Source organism: Haliotis cracherodii, unplaced genomic scaffold, assembly GCF_022045235.1.
Source record: "Haliotis cracherodii isolate W230 unplaced genomic scaffold, xgHalCrac1.p SCAF_6, whole genome shotgun sequence".
Classification (NCBI taxonomy): Eukaryota; Metazoa; Mollusca; class Gastropoda; order Lepetellida; family Haliotidae; genus Haliotis; species Haliotis cracherodii.
Genome location: NW_027266319.1, coordinates 10,271,447 through 10,298,107, shown reverse-complemented (window position 1 = coordinate 10,298,107; position 26,661 = coordinate 10,271,447). Strand labels below are relative to the sequence as shown.

The following is a 26,661-nucleotide window of genomic DNA, read 5'->3' as shown; positions in this document are numbered from 1 at the left end:
ACTTACTAATTCAGCAAAACCAACAAGTACAAGCACCAAGTTTATTTCTTATCAAACATAAACATAACATCCACAAGCACACCTCCAACCTCTATTAATCCTTTACTGAGAAGAAAGTGAACATGGTCAGCACCTATTAGGGTTAAGGCACCAGACAATAGATTCAAGTTCCCCTCTAACCACATGGATCACAACTCATCATCTCTGGATTCAGGAAGCCATCAATATTTCATATATTATCCACCGTCTTATGAAAAGAACAGGGCAAACTACTCTTTAAAAAAAAATACATGTTAGTCATTTCAAAGATGGGGGCATGGATCAGAAGCTCATCAGGAGCCCATCAGAGGCTCATCAGAGGCTCACCAGGGGCCCATTAGAGGCTCATCAGAGGCTCATCAGGGGCCCATGGGGGGCTCATCAGAGGCCCATCAGAGGCTCATCAGGGGCCCATTAGAGGCTCATCAGAGGCCCATCAGAGGCTCATCAGGGGCCCATTAGAGGCTCATCAGAGGCCCATCAGAGGCCCATCAGAGGCTCATCACGGGCCATCAGTCCCATAATTACAATAATCGTAAATAAGACTACGACAATAACTTTATTTGCAAGTATGAGTGTATCTTTTTAAAACCCATCCATTCCTGAAGAACATGCACGGGTGTCGGTTTATTGGTTGGAATACATTTGGTCTCATCTAACTGTTGGGTGCAGCTGTTCACCTCACAGAATATACAGGCCATGGAAAGTTCCACCTTAACCTACGTCCCAGCGAAATAGCTACAAAATTAATATATGCATACGGTCAGAATGTTTGCATTCTTTGGTTTACGGTCTTCTGTGTGAAAAGTTTGATCCTATTCTTCAAAACTTATCCAAGTAGGTCTCCATGTGTGCCATGCTAGTAAAGCATGGCCCGTCATCAACCTATTGCAGCTTTGTACAAATTGGTAATAGAATAAAAAAGGTGTTTTCAGATTTGAGTTTTACCCCCATTATTTTAGTGTTGGTTGAATCTGTCAACCAATTTACAAAAAGTCTCCACTATAAACAAATCTCCCACTTAAATGTCTACACTATATATGAATTTAGTTTTCCAATCATCTGAAGAAACAAGCGAATACATGACAGGACTTCCCAACCAAAAAAGCTGCCAGTCTTGTTGAAACAAGCTCTCTCAGACAGATGCTCATCTGCATCTTCAGCCCCAGTTGAAGTTCTGCAGGATACGCTGTTTCTAATCTAATGCATAAATGTGAAAGTGCATGGTTTTAATACAAAATTTATCACAAAACATTCACCATGTTCACAGCTACTGTTTGGGTAGCCACAACACACATCACAACATCAACCTTTGGAAATCAGGAAGATTCTTTGAGAACACGCTCCACATGTTTGATATTGTCCAGGAGATTGTCTCGCACATCGACCCGCAGTCCACGACGGGACGATATCCTCTCTTCCAACATGGCACACAGGTCAACATCGGAAATGCGGGGTCGCTGTGCTGTTCTCTCCCTTGGGTAAGGGTCGTCTGGGGAGGCGGACGTGGATGGCTGGGGTTCGGAATGAGATGATTTACGAGAGTAGGAGTTGACGGTGGACGAAACATGCGTCGATTTCTCCCTTGATGTGGAATGGTGAGATGTGTGGCGTCTGAAAATATGAAATAGAAATACAAGCATTATTACAATCCCCAAAAATAATTTACAATGTAGATTATATCATTATGGCCATGAGACCTGTGAAGATCGGATAGAATAGGCCTTCAGCATCCCATGCTTGTCGTAAGAAGCGACTATCTGGATCGGGTGGTCACGATAGCTGACTTGGTTGTTGTATGTCGTTGTATCCCAATTGCATGGATTGATACTCATGATGTCAATCACTGGATTGTCTGATCCAGACTAGATTATTTACAGACTGCTGTCGTATAGCTGTAATATTGCTGAGTGAAACATTAAACAAAAAACAAACAAACATTACGTCCATGTTCTCACATGCCTGGATCAATGATGACGACGACGACGACGATAATGATGATGAGTTAGTGAGTTAGATTTGAACGTCTCATCAGCATTATTTCAGCCATATAGCGATGATGATGATGATAATGATGATAACAGCAATACCACTCATAACTCAGTTCAGGCAATGTGCTACCACAATCACTGAGAGAGGAAGTATAAAGCTGCTTTGGACAGTATTTCAGTCACGTGATGGGGTCAGCACACTGTGCAAGGAAAGCCTACAGTGACGTCGGTCTGAGACATGACCCCAAGCAAGGCAATCATGGTGATGACAAAGGATCATAATCAGAATAAATCAGAGCCACTGATCAGCAGATCAAGACACAACAAGCGTATAGTTGACAAAGTCATCTATATCCCCCGCCCATTTTAACACGTTATGGTCCCAAACCAGGTAACTGACCCAACATTTCTCTTAGCCCATGTCAAAATAGCTGCAATGGAAATTCTAAAATAAACATTTCTAAAACTCCTTAATATCAAATGGCACTAGTTCAGTATGCGCTTTACATATAGACATGCAATGTTTGGCAAAGAAATATTAAACAGTTTATTTATCCATCTATTGCTTGATAAAGGTGTTAGGATCTACACCGAAACGTCGCTCTAATTGTAATAAAGAAGTTGTTCATCCATAGAACTCGTCTTACTTCAGTTTATTTGTTATACTACTTAAGTAAACCAATCCTATATTAAAACTTAAATCCAACTTGTTGTCATGGAAACATAAACAATAAAATTTTCTAAAAGTGCTATATATCAAAAGGCACCAGTTCAGTATGTGCCTGGTAGACATGCAAAGTTTTGTAAGAAAGTATTTAACGTTTTTTTAGTTACACTCTGGAAACGAACACCACCCCTGTAGAACCTAAGTCCAATTTATTGCCATGGAAACGTGAAAAATAAAAAATTCTAAAATTCCTAAATAGCAAGAGGCACCAGTCCAGTTTGTGTCTGGTAAACATACACAGTTTTTGTTGGAAAGTATTGAATGGGTTTTGAGGTATGCTCCGGAAACAAACTCTACCCTATAAAAAATAACAATAAAAATTTATCAAATTCCTAAATAGCAAAAGGCACCAGTTCAGCATGAGTCTGATAGACATACAAAGTTTCTTAGAGAAATATTTAACGGTTTCTGAGTTATGCTCCGGAAACGATTTCGGCACTCACGCACGCACGCACACGGACGGAACCCATTTCTATATCCCACGCCAACTTCGTTGTGGCGGGGGATAACTAAGGGACACAACTCTGGGGTGAGTGTGGGTGGCTTACCTCCTGTCGTAGTCCAGGTCTTCCTGGGTGGAGACATTCTTGTGACTCTTGTGGCTCCCCGTGGCCTCCTTCCGCTCCACGTCCAGTCGCACATTGATGACGTAGCCGCTCCCCGGGACCAGACGCGGCATTTCATCCCCAAACAACTGAGATATCACTGAACACACAAATGGTTTTTGTCAGTTCACTTCACTCTCAGGTCCACGTTAAGGATGTCACTGACCGACAATTTTAGTTTTAATAAATTTCCTATCACCAGGTGATCACATGCAATATTAACGTTCATAATCCTGACAAATACAAAATACACTAATGAACAAGATGAAAGCTGGCCTAAATAAGGGGAATGCTTAAAGATGTTTACCATTACATTAGAATTTAGTTTCAAACTTTCTAGTGCAATGACATCATTTTTGGGGAAAGATTCACACTTGAAAAAGGTTTCAAAATCACATTACCAAATTCAGATTCAAATGTTAGGTGATAGAACACAAATAGTGTTGAAAGAGAAGGTTTTACTGACAACACACGCTGGCTCCTGTATTGACCTAATTCCCTTCCTGTATTGACCTACTTCTCTTCCTGTACTGACCTACTTCTCTTCCTGTATTGACCTACTTCTCTTCCTGTACTGACCTACTTCTCTTCCTGTACTGACCTACTTCTCTTCCTGTACTGACCTGCTTCTCTTTCTGTACTGACCTACTTCCATTCCTGTATTGACCTACTTCCATTCCTGTATTGACCTAATTCCATTCCTGTATTGACCTAATTCCCTTCCTGTATTGACCTACTTCTCTTTCTGTACTGACCTGCTTCTCTCTGTACTGACCTACTTCTCTTCCTGAATTGACCTACTTCCATTCCTGTATTGACCTACTTCCATTCCTGTATTGACCTACTTCTCTTCCTGTACTGACCTACTTCCATTCCTGTACTGACCTGCTTCTCTTCCTGTACTGACCTGCTTCTCTTTCTGTACTGACCTACTTCTCTTCCTGAATTGACCTACTTCCATTCCTGTATTGACCTACTTCTCTTCCTGTACTGACCTACTTCCATTCCTGTACTGACCTGCTTTTCTTCCTGTACTGACCTGCTTCTCTTCCTGTACTGACCTACTTCTCTTCCTGTATTGACCTACTTCTCTTCCTGTACTGACCTGCTTCTCTTCCTGTACTGACCTACTTCTCTTCCTGTATTGACCTGCTTCTCTTCCTGTACTGACCTGCTTCTCTTTCTGTACTGACCTACTTCTCTTCCTGAATTGACCTACTTCCATTCCTGTATTGACCTACTTCTCTTCCTGTACTGACCTACTTCCATTCCTGTACTGACCTGCTTCTCTTCCTGTACTGACCTGCTTCTCTTCCTGTACTGACCTACTTCTCTTCCTGTATTGACCTACTTCTCTTCCTGAATTGACCTACTTCCATTCCTGAATTGACCTACTTCCATTCCTGAATTGACCTTCTATTCCTGTATTGACCTACTTCCATTCCTGTACTGACCTGCTTCTCTTCCTGTACTGACCTGCTTCTCTTCCTGTACTGACCTGCTTCTCTTCCTGAATTGACCTTCTATTCATGTATTGACCTGCTTCTCTTCCTGTACTGACCTGCTTCTCTTCCTGTACTGACCTGCTTCTCTTCCTGTACTGACCTACTTTTCTTCCTGAATTGACCTACTTCCATTCCTGAATTGACCTTTGAACTGAGTTCCCTTCCTGTACTGACACTGTTTTTAGCAATATTCCAGCAATATCACCACGGGGGACATCAGAAATGGGCTTCACACACTGTACCCATGCCTGGAAGCAACCCTACTTCCCTTCCTATATTGACCTACTTCCCTTCCTGTGCTGACCTACTTGAGGTTATTTCCCTAGTCTCACCTGCTCCGACCGTGCTGCCGATCCCTGACTTCCTGTTGGGGGAGTAACTGAAGGACTTGTTACTGTTCTGCTCTGAGCCGCTCTGCAACAACAGCACAAGAATGGTTATGATTAAGCAAAAATAGTGACTTGATTATAAGTTGTCAACCGATCTCGAGGAGTATTTGGTATGATGTTCCTTGTGTGTAGCCTATGTACCCCAAGCCATCAGACGAGAAGAACATGGGCTCACATGCAGTGTACATCACACCATATGCCCCGAGTTATCAGTTAACAACAAATTTATCTTACACTCATTCATACAGATCCAGAATAAATATCCGCAGTTTACCTGAGTTAAGTTACTTCCCTTTACCCAATGCAATCAGATAAACATCGGTTCATTTCAACTCAACGATACTTATTTGAGATATGCAAGTTACCTACGATGTGTTCTGATTGATTTCTCAGTGAGCTTCATGAGCGGGCTACATGGAGAATAATAGCCTGCTCTTTAAACAATCAGAAGCTAGTATTTTAATGTAAGGTGAGATAAAGCTTTATAACAGACTCAGCAAGCAGATAGTGAACTAACTAGCTGACCTGTTACTGGAAACAAGGGGATATCATTTAACATGTTACCACGACTACAGAAGCATCCATGTGATGAACTGAGCTGCCTTTCACTTCCAGGGTTTCAGATGGCGGTCAGTCACCAGTCATAGACTGATAAAATTTCAATTTGACCGATGGTTTGTTTAAGTTGTCGGACTCAGGACCGATAGAAATGCTAGGCAAGGGGTCACACGTGTCATAATTTCATGATTAAACAGTAAATAGTAAGGATTATTCCTACTTATGGTATCGATTTTAATGACCAATGAAATACTCTCATAAAGTTTGATGTCAATCGAGACAATGTACAGTACATAGTGTCCTGTTTTCGATCAGAGCTTTCAGCATCATATATGCCTTTATTATTATTCCTGACACAATACTATTACCATGATTACCATGATTATCGTCAAATCACAGGTTTTCGGACATCGTATGTTTTTTATCAATAATACTTCCACTAAAGTGAGGGGTGTGGCGTCACACAGAAATTGTAAATTGTAGATGACGGCTTGTTTTTAAGATAAAGTTTTCCTTTATAAGTGAATGAGATGTTTTACAGTTGTTCACGCGACTAGCGAGTAAAGTATGAATGTTTCTTCAGCATCCAAAACCCCATAACACGGCGATATATGTTGTGTTAATGTCTAATGTTGTTTTGTTTTTTCAACAAAAGGTAAGTAAGTACAAGGTAAGTCTTGCATTAAACGGTTCATAAGTTGGATAGAAAACTCCTCCAAGATTTTGGTGGATAATGTAAAACCTCAAGCTCGGGAAAAGCCCTCTGGCCTACGTCCCTCAGGCATTTCCCTCGCTCACGGTTTGATATTTTTAACCAAAACCATGGAGTCGTGTTTTATTCTTAACATACAATGACATCCAGACTGAAACATAACATTTACCATACTCAGCATTAAATCTCATTTAGTCCTTAACCCAAAGGACATTCTAAACAGAAAGGTCAAAGTTGTACTTACCGCTTGGTCATTGTCCTCGGACATGGAGTGTCTGTAACTGCCGGGGGAACTACGCTTCCGGAACTCCTGTCCGGAACTGTGGCGAGAGTCACGGGAGGGTGAGGACTGGCCACCTGACCTCTCCCTGGACTTCCGATGACCTTCAGCCCGACGATGTACATTTTTACCATAAAATCCACCCTGGTGAATTTGATCCGATTCCAAGATTGGTGTTTGAGAGTGTGGGGACCGGTGAAGAGGAGTTCCTCGAGAACATTGATCGGGGGAAAGCAGACCTGGGTCAACAACACCTGTTCCAGAATTTGACATGGCCATTCCTGGTCTTATCATCCTCCGAGATGCAAGCCCCCTCCCACCTCCCCGGCCATACCCCTTCTTCATGCCCCTCTTCATTCCACAGTTGTGAAGGGATCTCTTGTAACTACGCTTGACAGCAAATGCATTTTTCTTTGGAGCTGTTGCCCGGCGAGAAGCAGGGAGAATGTTCTTCAGGGAGACCGCACCAGTGTCACTAGCAAACTCAGTAGCTTCACGTGGTTTCAGAAATGATTTTTTATTTTGCATTTTTGAATGCACATCTACAAAGACTGACCTATCCAAAGCCTCCTCTTGATTAGACAGCATTGGCCGCTTCATGCTGGATTTAACTGGTTCCATGGTAGATATCTTCGTCAGCACTGGTGGATCCTCATCTCGTGGATGCTCAGCATCCATCATTTCAGCATCAGCAAAGATATCGGAGACACTGTTGTTCAGGGAGGCTGTATCATTGGGCGGGCCGAGAGGGCTCAGCCTGACAATAGGAGAAGATTTCTTGTTGGTCAGCCCACCTCCTCTGCCCATCTTCATACCCCTGCCTCTGCCTCTCTTGGCTACCTGAAGCCTCCGTGGTGCCGGCGGCGCGCTGCCTGCAGCTGGGGTTGAAAACAGGGACTCAACAACATCATCGTTTCCATTGCTTGCATATTTTTTCTGATTGATTTTTATTTGTGACAACACTTTCTTCCCATACTTCTTAATATTCATTAGCCCTGCACTGACACTCATTTCCGGCTGGACGCCATGACTGCTCGCATTCTTCTCGGCTTCGATTGCAGCTTTCATCGCTTTCAGCTGAGCCTCTAGTCTCTGTAGAACAGCCGGAGAGTGTTTCTTTTTCTTGTTCCATTTATGAAACTTTTTCTTGCGCATCTTCGATCTTGGAGAGTTCCCCTTGGGTACTTTTTTCACGTCTGCTGTTTTGGGTTCTGTCAGAGTAATATCTTGCTTACCAATACCTGTCTCTCCTGGTTTACTGTATGGTTCAACCATATCATCTCTATCTGGCTCCTCCTTGAATTTCTTAATTCTCCTTTTCGGGGATTGGAACTCTTCGGCGGAATCTGGGATGGGAGGAATCATGTCGCCGTTGTGAATATCCAACACGGCATCATTTAGCCGAGGCTCTTGAGACAATTGTTCTCTCAACACCGCAAAAGCATTTTTCTTAACGATGCTTTTGGTTTTGCTGCTCTTCGCAGACGAGTCCGTTTCTCCATCTAAACTATCCCCCCCAACAACCGAGGACATAGCACCATCATTCACTTCAGGCTCACCAACAAAACTGGTATTCAAGGCCTCAAAAGAATTCTGCATTGTTGCCATTTCAGCAAGCCTCTTCAGGTTCTCGGGGCTTTTGGGGCTTTTCTTCTTTGTAGACAAGGTCAGGTATTGTTTCTTCTTCCTCTTCTTAATACTCCATGGCTTATTTGGAGCTGGGATCTTCAAATACGATTTCAGTTGTTCATCATCGTCATCACTATCCAGACATGGACCCTTGGCCATCAGAGCAGCAGCGGAGTCGTCCCCCTCCTCGTGAGTGTCTCCAACACCGTTGGTCTCCTGTCCCGACAAAGCCTTCTGCGTTGCATCTAAGAAATCATTCAAGTCTTGTTCCTTTTGCGAACTACTGGAATCTTCTGCAGGTGGCCTTGACCCAGATTTCTTCACCTTTGCCTGAGAAACTTTGTCCACGCTAGCTTTCCGTTTACGGGACTTCTCTGAACTCAGTATTTTAGTTTTCAATAATTTCTTCACCTCTGAATGCTTAGAACCATTCAAAAGGCCACCTTCCCCAGATTTAATGCTGTTCTCAAGCGTATCACCATCCATACTGGCCGTACCCTCACTGCCGCTCACAATGCTCGACACAGTAGATAACTGAATTGGGTCTGAAGTCTTACCAGGGACGTAGGTAAATAAGTCTACATCCACCTCTGGAGCTGCGTCCTCTGTCGCAACAACCTTTTCCACCTCAGCCTCCTTCACATTATCTTCGGCTACATCTTCAGCAACTGGATGTTTACGTGGTCGACCCATTTTCTTCTTCACTTTTTCCACCACTTTTTCCCCGGAATCAATTTTTCTAGGTCGACCAAGTTTCTTTTTCTGGCTTTCATCTTTGTCACTGCCAGGCTCCGGAACAGTTTCTTTCATCTAGACAGGAAATATTCCAATCATCAGCAGGGATACATGTTTGTTTGTTTGTTGTTGTTTAACATGACACTCAGCAATACTCCACATATAAAATGGCGGTGTGTAACAAAACGTGTTTGGACCAGACAACTCCAGGATTGATACGAGCAGCAATGATGACACACTACCAAGTCAGTTAACCAGATCCATAAAGTGGCCATGTAGAACACCTCATTCAGCAATATTTCAGCCACTTGACGCCTAAAAAATCATGTCTGTTCCACACAATCAAGCGATTGAAATCATGAGCATCGATCTATGCAATTGGGATGCGATGACATCAATCAACCACGTCAGCAAGTCTGACCACACGACCCTATTATTTGCCTCTTATGACAAGCATCGGTTGCTGATGACCAATTCTAACACAGATTTTCAAGGGTCTGAACATATGACAATGCATGGTATCTAAATCGTATGACAGGACACCGTATCTACTTACAGTGTCATTCTCTGGTTTGATGACATCCTTGTCAGCATCTCCCTTGGGTTGAGGTTCTTCTTCCATGCCAGCCTTTTCTTCCTCCAACACAGCTTCTTTCAGTACCTCTTCTACACCAGCTTCAACCTGGTCCTTTTCATCGCTCTGCAATTGATAAGGTTACCATGGTTACATCTGGCATGGGGAACTAACAGTGTACTGACACATTTCATTGTGAAACAATACATAAATATATGAAACATCAAATTTCAGTCTTAAATGGATCAGTTTGGTTTAACACCGCTCTCAACAGTGTTTACGTTATCACGCCATGTCAGTTTGATGTGGGAGGAACATTGGAAGTGACGTAGGTCTTAAGTCATATTCTACTCTGGTAAAATCCTGTAGAATTCGAACCCAGTATTTTGGGTTTCTGGCACACCCAAGGGATACAACTCTTCCCTGCTAATTCAATGCTGGACCATCATGTTCCCCAATATTAAGGAAACATTTGTCAAAGGAAATCAATATTAGCCCCACTAACGAGACTAAAACATGTTTAATATATTTAGTCAATCACAAAACAATAGTGGCAGGAGACTTTTTGTACAAACATTCAGAAACTACTGTCACATGACACCTTATATACACTTGTACCATTTTGTATCGATACATTATCTTCTGATACATATATCTTATCACAGTATCATGATCCATGTTCCAATCCTCGGATTCTGTCCTATTGAGAGAATAACCAATAGGCTAAGCAGACTTGTCTTTGCACTTGTTTATTTTGCTTGTTTGTTCGTTTGTTGTTTAATGCCACATTCAGCAATATTCCAGCTATATAGCGGTGGTCTGTAAATAATCGAGTCTAGACCAAGTCACTTAGGCTGACAGCCGTATCCATTTTCATCGCCACTTCCGACAAGCATCAGCCATCACCGTTACCAAGCTTACCGTGGAATCCCCACTAGTTCTCAGGTACTAGCATGTTCAAATAAAACCCGGCACCAGCTCATCAAACTGACTCAGGCTACCGCTAGTTTACATCCCGGCACCAGCTCATCAAACTGACTCAGGCTATCGCTAGTTTACATCCTGGCACCAGCTGATTAAACTGACTCAGGCTACTGCTAGTTTACTTCCTGGCACCAGCTCATCAAACTGACTCAGGCTACTGCTAGTTTACTTCCTGGCACCAGCTCATCAAACTGACTCAGGCTACCGCTAGTTTACATCCTGGCACCAGCTGATTAAGCTGACTCAGGCTACCGCTAGTTAACATCCTGGCACCAGCTCATCATACTGACTCAGGCTACCGCTAGTTTACATCCTGGCACCAGCTGATCAAACTGACTCAGGCTACCGCTAGTTTACATCCCGGCACCAGCTCATCAAACTGACTCAGGCTACCGCTAGTTTACATCCTGGCACAAGCTCATCAAACTGACTCAGGCTACCGCTAGTTTACATCACGGCACCAGCTCATCAAACTGACTCAGGCTACCGCTAGTTTACATCCCGGCACCAGCTCATCAAACTATCTCAGGCTACCACTAGTTTACATCCTGGCACCAGCTGATTAAACTGACTCAGTCTACCGCTAGTTTACATCCCGGCACCAGCTCATCAAACTGACTCAGGCTACCGCTAGTTTACATCCTGGCACCAGCTCATCAAACTGACTCAGGCTACCACTAGTTTACATCCTGGCACCAGCTCATCAAACTGACTCAGGCTACCGCTAGTTTACATCCTGGCACCAGCTCATCAAACTGACTCAGGCTACCACTAGTTTACATCCTGGCACCAGCTCATCATTCCTCGTCCACACTAATGACAACATATTTACCTGACTTTTCTCCGGTTTGTTGTCCAGGTCTGGAGTGTCCAGGGCGGACAGGGCGGACGGGGTGCCATTCTTGGCTTTCTGTGATGACAAGACATCATATGAACCTCTGCACCGATGTATTTAGAATACATGAACACAGCCATGTAGGTTCATAACAAACATAAGCAAATATCTGCACAGAACATGCTGAACTTTAACGCCTGAGTTTTAACAGTGAATTCACGACACTTCTAATAATTACTTGAGGCCATCATCTGTTTTCAACAAGTATCATGATTTTAAAGATGTTTACTGTTTGACTATGTATTAACAAAAAAATATAACCCATGTACATATCATGCTATCTAATAATGCAATGATACCACAAAAGGAAAAATCATTCAAAATGTTAACAAGACACATCTATTCAGTAGAGACAATGATGTATGATGTTTGTTGCTTAACGCCGCACTCAGCAATATTCCAGCTCTATTACGCAGTCTGTAAATAATCAAGTCTGGACCACACAATCCAGTGATTGATATCATGAGCATCAATCCAATTGGGATACAATGACATGCATCAACGAAGTCAGCAAGCCTGACCACCCGATCCCGTTAGTAGCCTCTTACGACAAGCATAGTCGCCAAGCATGGGCTGCTGAAGACCTATTCTACCCCGGATCTTCACGGGTCTATTCAGTAGAGGATCATGCATGAACAAATAATGTAACCAGGATCTCAGTTGTTAACACCCTCCACCAGCCAGGTGATACTGTTCACCACTACATACTAATGCCACTAGGATCTCATTACCATATCATGCATATCACTAGTCAACTACAGGGCCCCGTTCCACAAAACGATCTTAGCGCTAAGATGATCGTAACTCCCATACTTTAACATAGGCTTATGACAATCATAGCACTAAGATCGCTTTGTGGGACAGGCCCCAGAACTATAAATATAAATTCATTTTGCTAAAACATCTAAGATATCCATGGTAACATGTCTACTGAATTTATAATACGTCAAATAGCAAAATAATGAAACTCAAAATACTCCAAAGCAAAACGTGTTTCCACGAAATGAACATATTTAATAGCTGAATCCACTTGCCGGTACCAATGACTCACCTACTGTGAAGTTTCCAATAGTTAGAAACAATCAGTGAGTGAGTGAGTGAGTTGGGTTTAATGCTGCTTTGAACAGTATTCCAGTTATATCATTGTGTCAGCTTAATGTGGAAGGAAAGCCTGAAGTCTTAGAGGTTTACCACTTTGGTGAAACCACAAACATTGGTATTACGCTAACAAACCTAGAAACATAATTGGGGTGAACCAGGTTTCAAATCCACAACCATAGGTTTCTGGCTCAAGGGACACAACTCTTCACAACAAAATGCAAACGACTTGGCCACCAACTTATCTGTTTATACTAACAAAAGGACACTTAAAAATTTCCGGTCTTCAAACAGCCTGACTTTAGGATCTCTGCTTGTCTATATTAAGAGCATTAAATTTTCCTGAAATTGTAAATTTTACAATAAATTGTTTATACCTATCCTATCTCACACTATGAATTTCTCATTCATCTTTCGATCCTAAGTGAAAATGTGCCTAAACATGCTAAACAAAGGTTTCCAGTTTCTAAAAAACAATTCACCCGAACACACCTCCCAACAAACTGGGTTTGGGTTATGCACGCTTTTCATGACGATCGATTGAAAATGAGGTATTTTCAAAATTCTCATTTAAATAATCTTACCATTACAATGAAGAAACATATGGGACACTTTATTTTCTATTTTGCAGAGCTCCAGATTACTTTTTGAGCAATTGAGTTTTTACTCAAAGGTTTCTATTTCAATTGGATTATTACATTTTTCATTGGGTAACCAATATTTTTTCACTCATCTATTCATCACTCTATTGTTTTTTTTTCCAAAATGAGTAAGCATTTTGATATTTTATAAATATGAAATAATGTTTTAGATGTATATTACGGTTCTAAATATAGGCTTGACTTGGAAAGTAAATTAGCTCGTAAGTGTGTTTGGGAAATTAGCTCCGTTGTACGCATGCTGAAAAAGATTCGTTGGGTATTAACTTGTGCTGTTTTCAAACAATTGAGTTTTTCATTTAATGCATGCATTTCTGTACGGAAGTTAATTGAAAGTAATTGGGTTTTGAATAGTTTTGGGGGGTATTTTACGCAAATATGCAGCTTATCTGTAGCTCTGACTCTGTAAGGCACTTTCACCATGCTTAATTTTAGACCAAATACTGGTAGAGAAACATGAGGAAATCACTGTTTTAACACTTAATATTTATCCATAAGACTTCAAACAGTTAATAGCAGGAATTCAAATTCCTTTTTCGGTAAATCTCAAGGACAAGTGAATAAGATAAACCAGTTGCCGTAGTTGAACTTCTAGTTGCCAAAAACTTTTCATTGAATTAAGTGACAAGCATTGATGACATGACATGACATGCCCTTGCCGCCGGTGGCACAGTCTGTCATGGCTGAAGTGCTTCAGACATTTTGGGCCATGATGTGATTGTCGGAATACTGTTGAGATTTACCCGACCGAGTATGGTACGATATAAATGTCTTCACAATATTTATATTGGAAAACAATCTCACAAGAGACATATTGAGTGAAATGTGAATTTGGCAATAAGGAATTACACGACATGGTGATTTACAATTTCCTGTATTGACCTGCCATGAAGTTATTTCCTGCTACCTTGGCATTTCATATAGATTACGATAATCACATGTTGTTGTCACATAAAATATGACTGAAATAGTAACCATGGTTGGAAGAAATTATATCTGAAGCTATTAATATGTACCTGGAATAATACATTCCAATATCCTGTTATTTTAGTTGCTGCTTTTTCTGTATTCATTAAAATTAAAATAATCACAAGTGTAGGACTTTGGAATGTATGGATGAGATGAAGTAACAAAGTAGGTTGTTTGTTTGTTTGTTTAACTCAGCAATATTCCAGCTATATGACGGCGGTCTGTATATAATTGAGTCTGGACTAGACAATTCAGTGATTGACATCATGCGCATCGATCCACACAATTAGGACAAGATGGCATGCATCAACCAAGTCAGCGACTCTGACCACCCGATCCCGTTAGTCACCGTTGGTCAACGTTTTGTCCGTCTAAGAGTGTTAGATGTGTTGAAATTAGCACTTCAGGTTCACTACTTACCATAGCACTACGAACATCTTTCTACTTTTAGTTTTTCCATTAGAAAAAGTTCCGAAATATTTATTGTCAAGATATTTCTATGGATTTGACATAAATATGTATGTTGCAATACGTATCGTATCATGACCTTGCTGTATCGTTTCACCCCTAGCAGTAAGTGACTAAAACATTTGAAAACTTCCTCGTCAGATTAGACGCAAAGATGTTCCACTAAATGAGAGATGACATGATTGAGCTCACGCTGTCTACCCAAGTCAGATAGCTTGAAAATATTTTTGACGGTCCAAAGGAATTCAGTAAACATGGCTTTTCAGCATGAATAAGGAAAAACATACCGAGTACATGTTACTCTCAAGGAATTAGGATACTGATCTTGTGACCATGGTGACAATAGAAAAAACGATCTCATTAAAATCCGACCTCCTAGTCCAATATGATACCTTTGACCAACTAACTCTAAAAGGGAGGCTGCGTCAGGTGGACTTTCTGATCAGCCAATCAGTGTCAAGGATTCAAAAGTCAAAAGATTCAAAAGTCTGTGTACGAGCCAACTGCATACCTAATATTTGTTTCTCAGGGCTGGGACGAGTCCAAATTTACTACCTGGGTACCTACCCCCTATTACCCAACCCTACCCTGGTACCTGCTGTAGGTCTGTTTTTCCAGAGTCCTGGCAAAAGCTGCTTAAAATGATCTGATCATGCATACACTGAAGTGGATAGAAGCTATATTTTCACTCAAACAAATTAAACTCAGAAGGAATGTGTGCATGGTCAGAAAGAAATGAGAACATTTAGCAACTTTTTGTGTAACCATGGAGTTTGTTATTATCATTAAACAATATATCAGTATTATCACATGACTAACCACGGGTCCGGATTGTCCTGTGGGTACCTGGGTCCCACTCAGAACCAACCCTACCCAAGTACCAGAGTTACCCATCACAGCCCTATCGGAAACGTACACGAACGGGAAGTTCCTAATGCAAAATGATAAAGGGCAAGCTGTTATATTTTAGAGGATATTTTAAAAACCCTTTCATGTCTGACTGTCATGGCATCTACACCCAAGGCGTATACCATAGAATGCCACTCAGGGTACATTTTATGTGGGTTTTGTTACAATCTGTTCTGTTACAATCAAATTTTGGAATTGGTCTTCAAAGTCTGGTAAGGTTTCACCTGACACAACCTCCTATAATGAGTTGATAAATCTTCAATCAGAGTTATATCGTAAAAAAGTAAACGATCTGATCTTAATGAGACTGGTTAAAAATTGTCATAGTGCTTCACAAACAATAGACATGTTTTAGAGCAGGTGCTTGATGTTTTTCAGAACAATGGTGCCAACAGTTAGTGGACGAAAGGGATGAAAGTTGGAGAGAGAGGGAGACTACATCCACTGTCTACTGACTATCCAGCAGGGATCAGAGAACTGTACTGTTACCGTAGTGCTATAGAACAAAGCTGCCATCATCTCTAGATCAGCTGAAAGGGGCGGAAATACAATATGTGTTAATAATATTAATAGCTCAAGAAAACAGAAGTCCTTACAAATAATCAGGTCTTGTACCCATATATGCATTGACAACGTATCAACAAATGACCACAAAACCAGTAACCATAAAGATATGAAAAGTTCAAAATAACGTTTTTCATCATTGCACAAGTCATTTAAACAATGAACAATGAACAATTGCCACAAACAATTTTGAACAGGGCGATAAAAGATTTTAATTTTTGTCTGGTAATGATATCATTTCAATGAATGTGAAGGTGGTCTGGGTTTAAACAGAAGAGTTACCTCCCCTTGGTTAAACTCAAGCTCCTCACAGTGATAGCCAGTTCCCAGAGCCTTAATACTATCACTGCTACCAGTAACAACTCCCCACAGTGCTAGGGGCATATAACCAAACCCTTTTTGTTTACAAACAAGCAATGACAAATACTTTTCCTGCATTGTTATGGTCCGCAATTTGAAATTCTATTTTATTTATACTTTCCTGCAGTAGTGTGGTTAGAATGCAGGGAGTTTTGTTTCCGTTAGTCTACAGTAGTGACAGCGATGCTACTGGGAGGGTAACAAAAGAGTGTGGGATGGAGCTCGGCCTAAAATAAGACCATGCATGAATGAGTTTGAACAAGTTTTCTCCCATCTTAGAAAAAGAACCATCTACAATTCTAAACAAGTACTCTTGGCGGGCAAATTGGAAGAAACTGTTATTTTCTTCTAAACAGGGACACCATGCGATAATGTTAAACTAAGCATTAGAGCCTCTTCTTTATTGGTCCTGTTATCAGTGAAATACAAGCCACCTCAGTTTTAACCTTAGTTTTAACAACATTAACAGGAATTGCAAATTTGTAATTCCCATTAGGGAATTTTTACCGACATTTACTGAAGACTTAGGGTCGAATATCGGCCTCTGACATGTCTGAGCAGGTCTACTTAAATCTCTGGAGCCTGGTTATTTCTGAAGTAAAATATTTTTTCATGGCTTTGCATCCTTTACAGAGAAAACCAAAAGTAAAAAATATGCATGATTATTGTTACATTAACCACCCTTAAATTCTTCGCTAGTTTTTCCGTATTACTTTAAATTGACAAAACTAAAATCAAAATGACATATATTCAGATATAAAGACTGACCCTATTTGCACAAAAGGCTGGTGCTTCACTTGTAACTTGAATACAATAACCAGCACAACCATGGTTAGTTCTAATGCTATCAGGAATTCCTCTATTCAGCATGTTCAGCCCCAAGTCTTCAGCAATGGAACTATAGGAATACAAATGTTCCTGCTAATCTCGTTATAGCAATGTCCAGTCCTTGCAGGGACATGTACCACCGATAACATGGCCAATCATTATGACAGAGAGGGAGAGGCTTTAATACTTAGTTTTGATCACTGTGTTAAATGCAATGCTGGGAGTACATTGGCCATGTTGGAAAAATAGCTCTGAAGTAATAAATCAAGACCATTAGAAAATCCCAATATGTGGCAAAATAGAGATTTTGTCACCCAGTTTGCATGCTATGTTTATTTAGTTTGGAATGATAGTTATATCCCCAAATAAACAGTTGTGTACCATCAACCTGGGAAATGGCCTCCCTACATAAACAAGCATACCAACTCCTATTGTGGCCATGACCATAACACGAGATGTGCAGTAAAGCTTTTCACATGTAAAGGAAAGTAACTGCGAGCTATATTCATCCACAGTTTTTTTTAAGTATAAGGAGTTTTGGGGGAAAATGGAAATATAAACGAAACATGTGGCAGACTTTATGATGATGCGAGCGGTGCCTGAAAACCAAGACTATTTTTATTTATAGCCTAAGCACAATATTTCTAAACATCCCACGCCCAATCGCCACAACTCTTCATTTCAGAAGTGAGATCACGATCTCCATGTCTTATCACTAATCATGCAAGCTTCGCACAGATCTTCTCTCGCTGGTGTTCTTGAACTCTTGAACTCAACAACCAATCAAATGCCTCTTCAGAACTAGAGTTAAGCGTAGATTTACATTCCAAATTGCACCCTCATACATTGTCAACCAGTGCAACACCAAACCTCTCCGTGTCCCGATCTGGGGACACCTCCACACAAGGTCATGCAAGTGAACCCTGAGCTCATCTGGACTGCAATCTAAGGGAAGAATGTGTAGATTCTTGGGCCAATCAGACATCAGCTTTCTAAAAAGATTCGGCTTCACTTCTTAACTTTTTCTTTTCTTTCTTGAATCAGAAATAGTGATTTGTCCAAGAATACAAATATTCCCTCCATGGTACTCCATGTTGGGTGTTTAGACCCTGGTCCTCAAAATCGACAGAGTATAAAATATCCACAATATAATAACTCTCTTATTTATCTACATTTTGAAGTTGTATTATATTGTTTGAAATACAGAAACCAGATATGCTGGTCTGAATACTTCACTTGTACCGAGAATTTAGTAGCCTTGATGCTGATTGGCTGATTAGAAAGTTCACTTGGTGCGACCTTCGACAGAGGTGTCATCAGATCTTCACTCAGCGAGGCATCTTTCAGAGTAAAAGGTCTGATTTTAATGAGATTGGATCCCTCAAACTGAATTAGAAGACATTAACATATGAAATTTTAACTGGATGTCTTATTCAGAAGTTTTCCAGTTGTATCTGAGACAGTACGTAACACAGCGAGGTGAGTGTGGGTCCGCTACACTGCTTCTTTCAATCATTATTTTATTGGACAGCTGCGCTTAGAGTCGTATCATTAAAACTGGACTCAAAATGAAGCTACAGCAGCGAGTGGGTGCAGGGTTGTATCATAAAAGAATAGAGACATAATACCCTTAATAATCGAGGATGAGAGTCAAGGATGGGGTAGTTAGTATCTGGAATAAATTGTGGAGGGGTGGTTGAGAAGTCTTGTGTACTGTTGAACTAACCTGTATTAATCCAAAAGCGTCAGTATCTGGTTCCACTTGCTCCAATCCACTCGAACCAATAGCACTGGTATCACTACTCTCAGCCTGAAAATGTTAAACAAAGCAATGTCATGTGTTATCAGTAAAGAAATCAGAAAAGATATTGTGATTCTGAATTCATGTTCAGTTCAGACCTGCAATGTTAGAAATTAAGAGGGTCCTGGGAAATGCTGGTGACCTGGATGAATCTAGAATGAACATACCTTATTCAAAGTAATAAGCGCCCCGCTCTAATAAGCGCCCACAGCCATATTTGCTAAATATATTGGCAAGTGAACAATTCTAATTAGCACCCCTTCCGATTGATCAATGTACACAAGACTTATTTATTCGCGTATAATACGCACTCGTGTGTTACATGCACCCTTAATTATGGGCAATTAAAATCTGGAAAAATATATCTGTCGTATATAAACAGTTCAAACCGTCAGCATAAACCACAAAATTTATCTTTCAACTATGTTTTTTCCACCAAAATGATATTCTAATAAGAGCCCCCTATTTCTAATTTTGAGAGCGCCCTGGGCGCGTATTACGTCGAATACAGTATTCTAAAATGAGCCCTTATGATGGCTACATCTGCATTGTTAACATACCTTCATGACAACGGGTTTCATCCTATATTTCCAATAATGCTTGGTTGGTTGGTTTGTTGTTTAACGCTGCACTGAGCAATATTCCAGCTATATGATGGCGGTCAGTAAATCATCGAGTCTGGACCAGACAACCCAGTGATTGACATCAAGAGCATCGATCCACGCCATTGGGATCGATGACATGCATCAACAAGTCAGCGTGCTTGACCACCCGATCCCGTTAGTCGCCTTTTACGACAAGCATAGTCACCTTTTATGGCAAGCATGGGTTGCTGAAGACCTATTCTACCCCGGAATCTTCACGGGTCCCCCAAAAATGCATATCATTATACTGATCCACTTATGTAGGGCTCAATTTAAGGAACTTGATTTAACTTGAACCAGGTCCATGTTTACCATGTTTACATGAAAAACAAGTTACACCAAACAAAACAAATTGCACCCTGGTCCCATAAATATATGAAAGTCGACTGCCAGTGTCACACAACGTAATGACGCAATGCTGTAAAATGATAGCTTGATGATGTAAAGCCCAAGAAAGAATGACAAATTAGACAAAACACAGTGATTAGTGATATTGTTATGTAAATTGAGTTTAGAAGTATCAGGTGTGTTCAAAGATTGATTTTGTGTGACAAGTAAGGGTCATATAGTCAGACTATTTGAAATTGTATTTACATGCATTTGATGCATGTAAACATAAATTTGTTTGTGTGTTTGTCTGTTTGTTGTTTAAAGCCGTAAATAATCAAGTCTGGACAAAACAATCCATTGATTGACATCATGAGCATCGCTCTACGCAATTGGGATACGATGACATGCATCAACCAAGTCAGTGAGCCTGACCACCCAACACCTCTTGGTCTTATGACAAGCATAGTCGACATAAATATTAGATTCCTTATTTCAATAATGAGTTTCACTTGTGCATGTCTAATATAGCAAACTCGGGCCATGTTATGCTTATACATGTAGGCATACATTTTTCACTTAAACGTTATAGCGAGTGTGTCCAGTGAGTGAAGGTAAAGTTGAGTAAACATGTACATGACGATCCCATGAGGCAACATGTGGTCTGCTCCCTCGAGTTCCAAAGAACATCACTGATGTCAAGTCATCACACATGCTCAGGAACCTTAAGGGGTGGCAGGGTACCTAGTGGTTAAAGCGTTCGCTCGTCACGCCGAAGACCCGGGTTCAATTCACCACATAGGTACAATGTGTGAAGCCCAATTGTGGCCTCCCCCCTCTAGCTGGAATAGTGCTAAAAGCGGCATAAAACAATACTCATTCACTCAGAAACCTTCAGCTTCTTACAGATGATATCAAACACAATAAACCATTGACACCCTGAGTGCACTTCTTACCAGAATCAAAATCTTGACTATATGTAACATGCAATTACAATTTGGATCAATTTAAAGATTCAAAGAGACATTTATTTTTTACCCACAGGCCTCCTGATGGAACTTCTTGTCCAGGAAAACCCTGACTGAAGACATGCAGTTAAGCTTTGACTGACAACCAAGGAGACCCTTATAAATTAATTGGCAGGATGTCAAATCGCTGAACTATGCACTGTCTTATCTGGAAACACCTACAGATCAAAGTCCAATACATAATGCTTTCATGAAAAAAACCTAGATATGTAAACACGAGGGTGAATGGGGTTATACCAGTCAGCCAGGTTACCATGGTTACAGCTACCAGGGATTGATCTAGCCCTGCCCAGGAGCCAATATTCTGTCCCAAATCTGCAGCCAATGTCAGAAAAACTCCCAAATTGGAATTAAAATCCTTCCCAGTTCATGTCCATACACATGATACAGTTATAACCAGTGATATGTCCTTATAGGGTGGTGTGGTAGCCTAGTGGTCAAAGTGTTCACTCGTCACGCCAAAGACCTGGGTTTCCAAGATGGGTAGATTGTGTAAAGCCCATTTCAGGTGTCCCCCCTATGATATTGCTGGAATATTGCTAAAAGTGGCGTAAAACCATATTCACTCACTCAGTCCTTGTTGAGACTTGTACTTCACTGATAACGTGGCAAAAAACATCAAAAGAGGAAGAAGATTTAATGCTAAGCTTTAGATTATTGAATTGACAGCAATGCTGATAATACAAAGATAAAAAACCTCTGAATAAATGGAAATCAAAACTTTAGAAAATTCAAACATTGAGTAAAACAATCATTTTTTCCCAAGCTCACCTGCCAAACACTCTTATTGGCTTAGTTTGGAAACCCAGATAAACCCCTGATTACAGAGTCTGATACTTGGGGTAGCTGTCCTACAACTAAAATATGGCAAAATTCAGGAAGTTATTATTCCCTCAAGATAAGAACTACTCTCGGGAGGAGCACAGTGGCATCTAACACTGAACACAAAGACAGCATACATAATATATACCTCAACTTTACATAGGGATAATTAGACATTTCATTCTATTTAAATACACACTTGACAAATTATAACTCACTTTTTTGTGTCATAGAAACATAAAAGTATACCTATAATAAGTGGAGCAGTTGGACTCGACTGCTGAGTGAATAAATATTGTGTAATGTTGCAGTCAGCAATATTCTAGTTTTATGATGACTGCCAGTTATAAACGGACCAGACAAACCAATGATCAAAGCATGAGCAGCAATCCACAGCACTTGGGTAGGAAGACACACTAGCAACAAACCCTATTTTAGTCAGCTGTAAAACAATACAATGTACTGAAGACAAATAATCTACAATAAATAAATTCTAGCTGTTTTAGACCATAGGGATATTTACTATAGTTTGTCCTCCACGGGCTGTGATAGGGACCAAAGGATATATCGACCACTACCAGTTCTTTATGCAAGTTCATGGTATACTACAATGCAGGAAATTAATATGCAAAAATGCATTTAATCCCGTTAACAATTTGTACTATTTACATTACAAGGGCCACAACTACGCCTAAAAACGTACTACCCGCCACTCCTCTTTATCTGACACAAATGATGACAACCGATTAAGTCAGTGTTATTTAGACCTGTTAATCTGACAGTCTTATAAATCATATTAGCCGAATAAATAGAGGCTATCAAGCGAGTGTGTTTGGGGATGGTAAATATCCAGTATCAGGAATAAACATTATATATACCAAGCATTGGCGAGCTAAACACATAGTATTTATTCCTAATACAGGATATTTACCATCCCCAAACACACAAACGTATATAATATAATGTCATTCTTCAATTCTGTGCAGGAAAATCTCTTTCCATCTCTCACAAACATTACCAAAACATTGCAAGTTTTCCTGGAATGTGTGCATTACTATAAATTACATGTACGTCAGAGGGTAAGTGATGTGTCAGTCGGACAGTGACAGTAGCCAATATAGTTCCAACCGAAATCTGTTTCTTATACAGTGGCGTAACTACATATATGCAAAACAACAATTGCCTACACAAATTCTATTACGTGCCATTCGGGGCAATCCATCGGTCTGTCCAATAGAGTAACTGCCCTTTATCGAAGTCACGTCACAGTCACAGTCAGACATTGTTGACACTCAGCCTGTCCTGTCATAACGTTCTGAAGTGCAGTCAGATGTACACACAGTGACAAGATGAAACAAGGTAACAATTCGAACATATTTCAGCCAAAGCCAACTGTTTCAATTTGTGGAAAAGGTATACAAGCACAGATATGGAAACTGATCCAGCTTGGTTAGTGCCCTTGCAAAATTGTTTCGCAATTTTATCTCCAAAGTTGCCAAAACTTGTAAAATGCCTAAGCTCTCCCATTTTCAATCAACACATGCTTAATATCCATAACACTCTGTAGTGTTTTGGGTACAATGAATGTTGCAACATATTCAGGTTATGAATTTGGAGAAAAAAATACCACAAGTAGATTTTAAAATCGTGGAAGAAATGACACACAGACAGTAAGCAATGACAGAATGTGATTCATTGTGTTGTTTGATTGTCTTTTATGCATGAATTAGTCATGTGACACTGTCATACCACGCGTCTTTTCTTTTGAGCAGGGTGCTTATATGGTGTTCTTTTTCAATATTTCCTGACAAGAGACAGTTTTGCTCACCCCTTCTAGATAAATATTTCTCTGGCCTACTGAAAACAGGATGAAAACACACTCACGCTATAAAAAGGCGAGGATAATTGGTCCCTGGCAATAACAGGTGGTAAGATAGCAATTCAGTTGTCATGCTGACGAGACTAAGTTGTGATTTGTCAGACAACATAAACTTGGTGGTGCAGGTAAACAAAACTACTGCACATGAAGACCCTTACTGTATGTTTTAATGCACCATTTTTTTAAATTATGCATGAATTGTGCATGGCGCCTGACGTTCCCAGTCTCTGCTAGTGCTACCCACCACAATGGAGGCCTCCTGCTTGCTGTGTTTGATTGCTTCTACAGATATTTCCGCCTCTGTTACAAGAATGGAAGATGCTGGAGGGCCAGGAGCAGATTCCAAATGACTGAAAAATACATCAATACATCAAGTAGTCAGGTTAATATGACATGTCAAAAGTGGTTGGTTGGTTGGTTGGTTTGCTGTTTAACGCCGCACTCAGCAATATTCCAGCTATATGACGGCGGTCTGTAAATAATCGAATCAGGACCAGACAATCCAGTGATTAATATGAGCATCGATCCACGCAATTGGGATTCAAAAGTGAGTTGGGTTTAAGGCAGCTTTTAACAGCATTCCAGTTATATCCCGGCATGTCAGCATAATGTGGGAGGAAAGCTCAAAGTGATGCAGGTCTAAGACGTTTACCACTTCGGTGAAACCCATGAGCACCAGCATCAATATGTGCTGATTTCGGTAGACTGCAGGATTTGCAGAGAATGTGTACCCTCAACTGTGGAGCGACATATTTTTCAAATATTTTCATGTTTATAATCAATGTGCGCAAGTGATTTGATGCACTTTGGAAATAAGACCTGCTTTATTATAACAAAGATCTTGATTATCCATGAAATCGTCTTGACTGGGTGCCGCCATTTAGTTTGAAGCAAATGCAAGTGATATGAGAAGTAGAATCTGATTGGTCAATAGGAGGGACATAGAAAGGACATAACTCGGTATAGCCACTAGTATGACTAGTGGCGCTATGATCGAGCCAGGAAATAGCAGCCTAGATCAGCAAAGGTGGAAACTGGACTCTTACAGTCAGTTAACTCCCTTGCTTCGAGATGGAGTTTGACTGTTATACGTCAACATACTGTTTTCACAATATAAATTCCAAGACCACAGAAAGCATCAAAGGGAGACGAAAATATATCTGCCAGTTGACGAAAATGCCACACTTATCATGCATATAGTTAAACTTATTTTAAATATATTTGTTAAAAGCTGAAAATAACATGATATTAGGAATATATTATTCCAGGTGAATTAATAGTTTAAGATCTTCCAAACATTGCATCAAAATTCTTTAAGTTATATTCATTGGGTATTTGTAAACCAGTAGATTAGTACTCAGAAAATATGAGAACAGCTGATTGTTATTTCTGGATTAGTTTATGAGACAATACACAAAGTTATCTTTTTTTCTGCATATAAAAAAATGCCTAGCAGAACAGAAAATACAATATAAATGGCAAATCATCATGTTCAGTGGTAATTTTTCTTAAATTTAAATTTTTTTTACCAAGTTTGTTATCACCTGTTCGTTTACCTAAATTCTCTGAAGGGATACTATGTAGTTTTTATTATACAAAATATTATATAGATTGATAGTCTCACCCTTTCAAGTCGTGTACACATTACTCAGCAACAGAAACACATGTCAGCTTAGCATACTTAGCGCAGCTACTGATTGTATACCTTTGTTATAATATACAGCTTCATATTTTTCATGCAGCACAGCAAACATAACACCAAACACAAGTCAATAATGAGCAAATCTTGGACTTGGACTGATGTTTCCCTTTAAAGAGGGTTCTGCAATTGTATTTCAATATTGGGACCCATCAACATTAACATTAAGTTTATGACAAGGGCCTCTTGACTTTCATGCTTTACTGCGAAAATTGGTTTACCATGTTCATCAAATGGAAATACTTCCACCCGTATCCCAACTTCAAATGTTTTTATGCATGCATTGCCGTTCAATCCTTTTAATCACATATATTTTTTAGGGGGAATAGGGACAAAATTCTTACCCATCAAATATATATGGCTTCATCTTGTTCAGTTAAGAACATGGACTTATCACCACTACAACTGGACCTGGCTACATAATACAAAAAAATAAACAACTCGAAACTAAATCGAACTAAGGATTCCCTTTTGTCAACTATCAAAATTATATGCATGGTTTCATACAACCCTATTCTACCTTGACTTCCTCGCATTCAGTTTCCTTATAACGCTTGATCTGGCAAGTTACTTTCAGATGCTGGGTCTACGTGGGAACAATATGCCCAATTCTAAAACAAGAGCTTATTTTGGGTCGTGCAATCACAAACAAGTTGGACAGATTAATTGTCATGAGGACTTTGAAAGTTATCATTGCGTGTCCTTCGTAAAACAAACAAAACACTAATAAATGTACGACCATCAACACACGAAAACAGGTGTCCCATCCGGATTGGTCACAAACGTAAACGGGGACCTGTTTCGGGATAAACATCAGTTCACTGCTTGGCTGTGCCTTGTCAAGTTTCGTAAACGTAAAACCTTTTACACCATTCTCAACTACTTACTCTTTCACAGTGTCGGCACCGTTTTGCATTATGGGTTCTGGCATAAAGAGCAGTTTTGTGTCTTTTCCTGAAAACGCATCACTGCCCACGCGCCAT

General features: G+C 40.3%; 1 protein-coding gene across 2 annotated transcripts; it reads right to left on the bottom strand.

The window, feature by feature from the left end:
* Window positions 1–501: 501 nt before the first annotated feature.
* Window positions 502–26,661, bottom strand: LOC139444926 (uncharacterized). Of its 2 annotated transcripts, none has more exons than XM_071225944.1 (9): window positions 26,566–26,661; window positions 24,224–24,329; window positions 19,205–19,288; window positions 11,561–11,638; window positions 9,727–9,870; window positions 6,771–9,245; window positions 5,200–5,281; window positions 3,306–3,462; window positions 502–1,653 (listed from the first exon to the last, which is right to left on the bottom strand). In XM_071225944.1, the coding sequence occupies exons 1-9, from the start codon at window positions 26,607–26,609 to the stop codon at window positions 1,359–1,361; spliced, it is 3,465 nt and encodes a 1,154-aa protein (XP_071082045.1). In that variant the 5' UTR covers window positions 26,610–26,661; the 3' UTR covers window positions 502–1,358. The 2 variants fall into 2 exon arrangements, with proteins under 2 accessions (XP_071082045.1, XP_071082044.1); XM_071225943.1 differs by having other exon boundaries at window positions 9,727–9,874; window positions 11,562–11,638.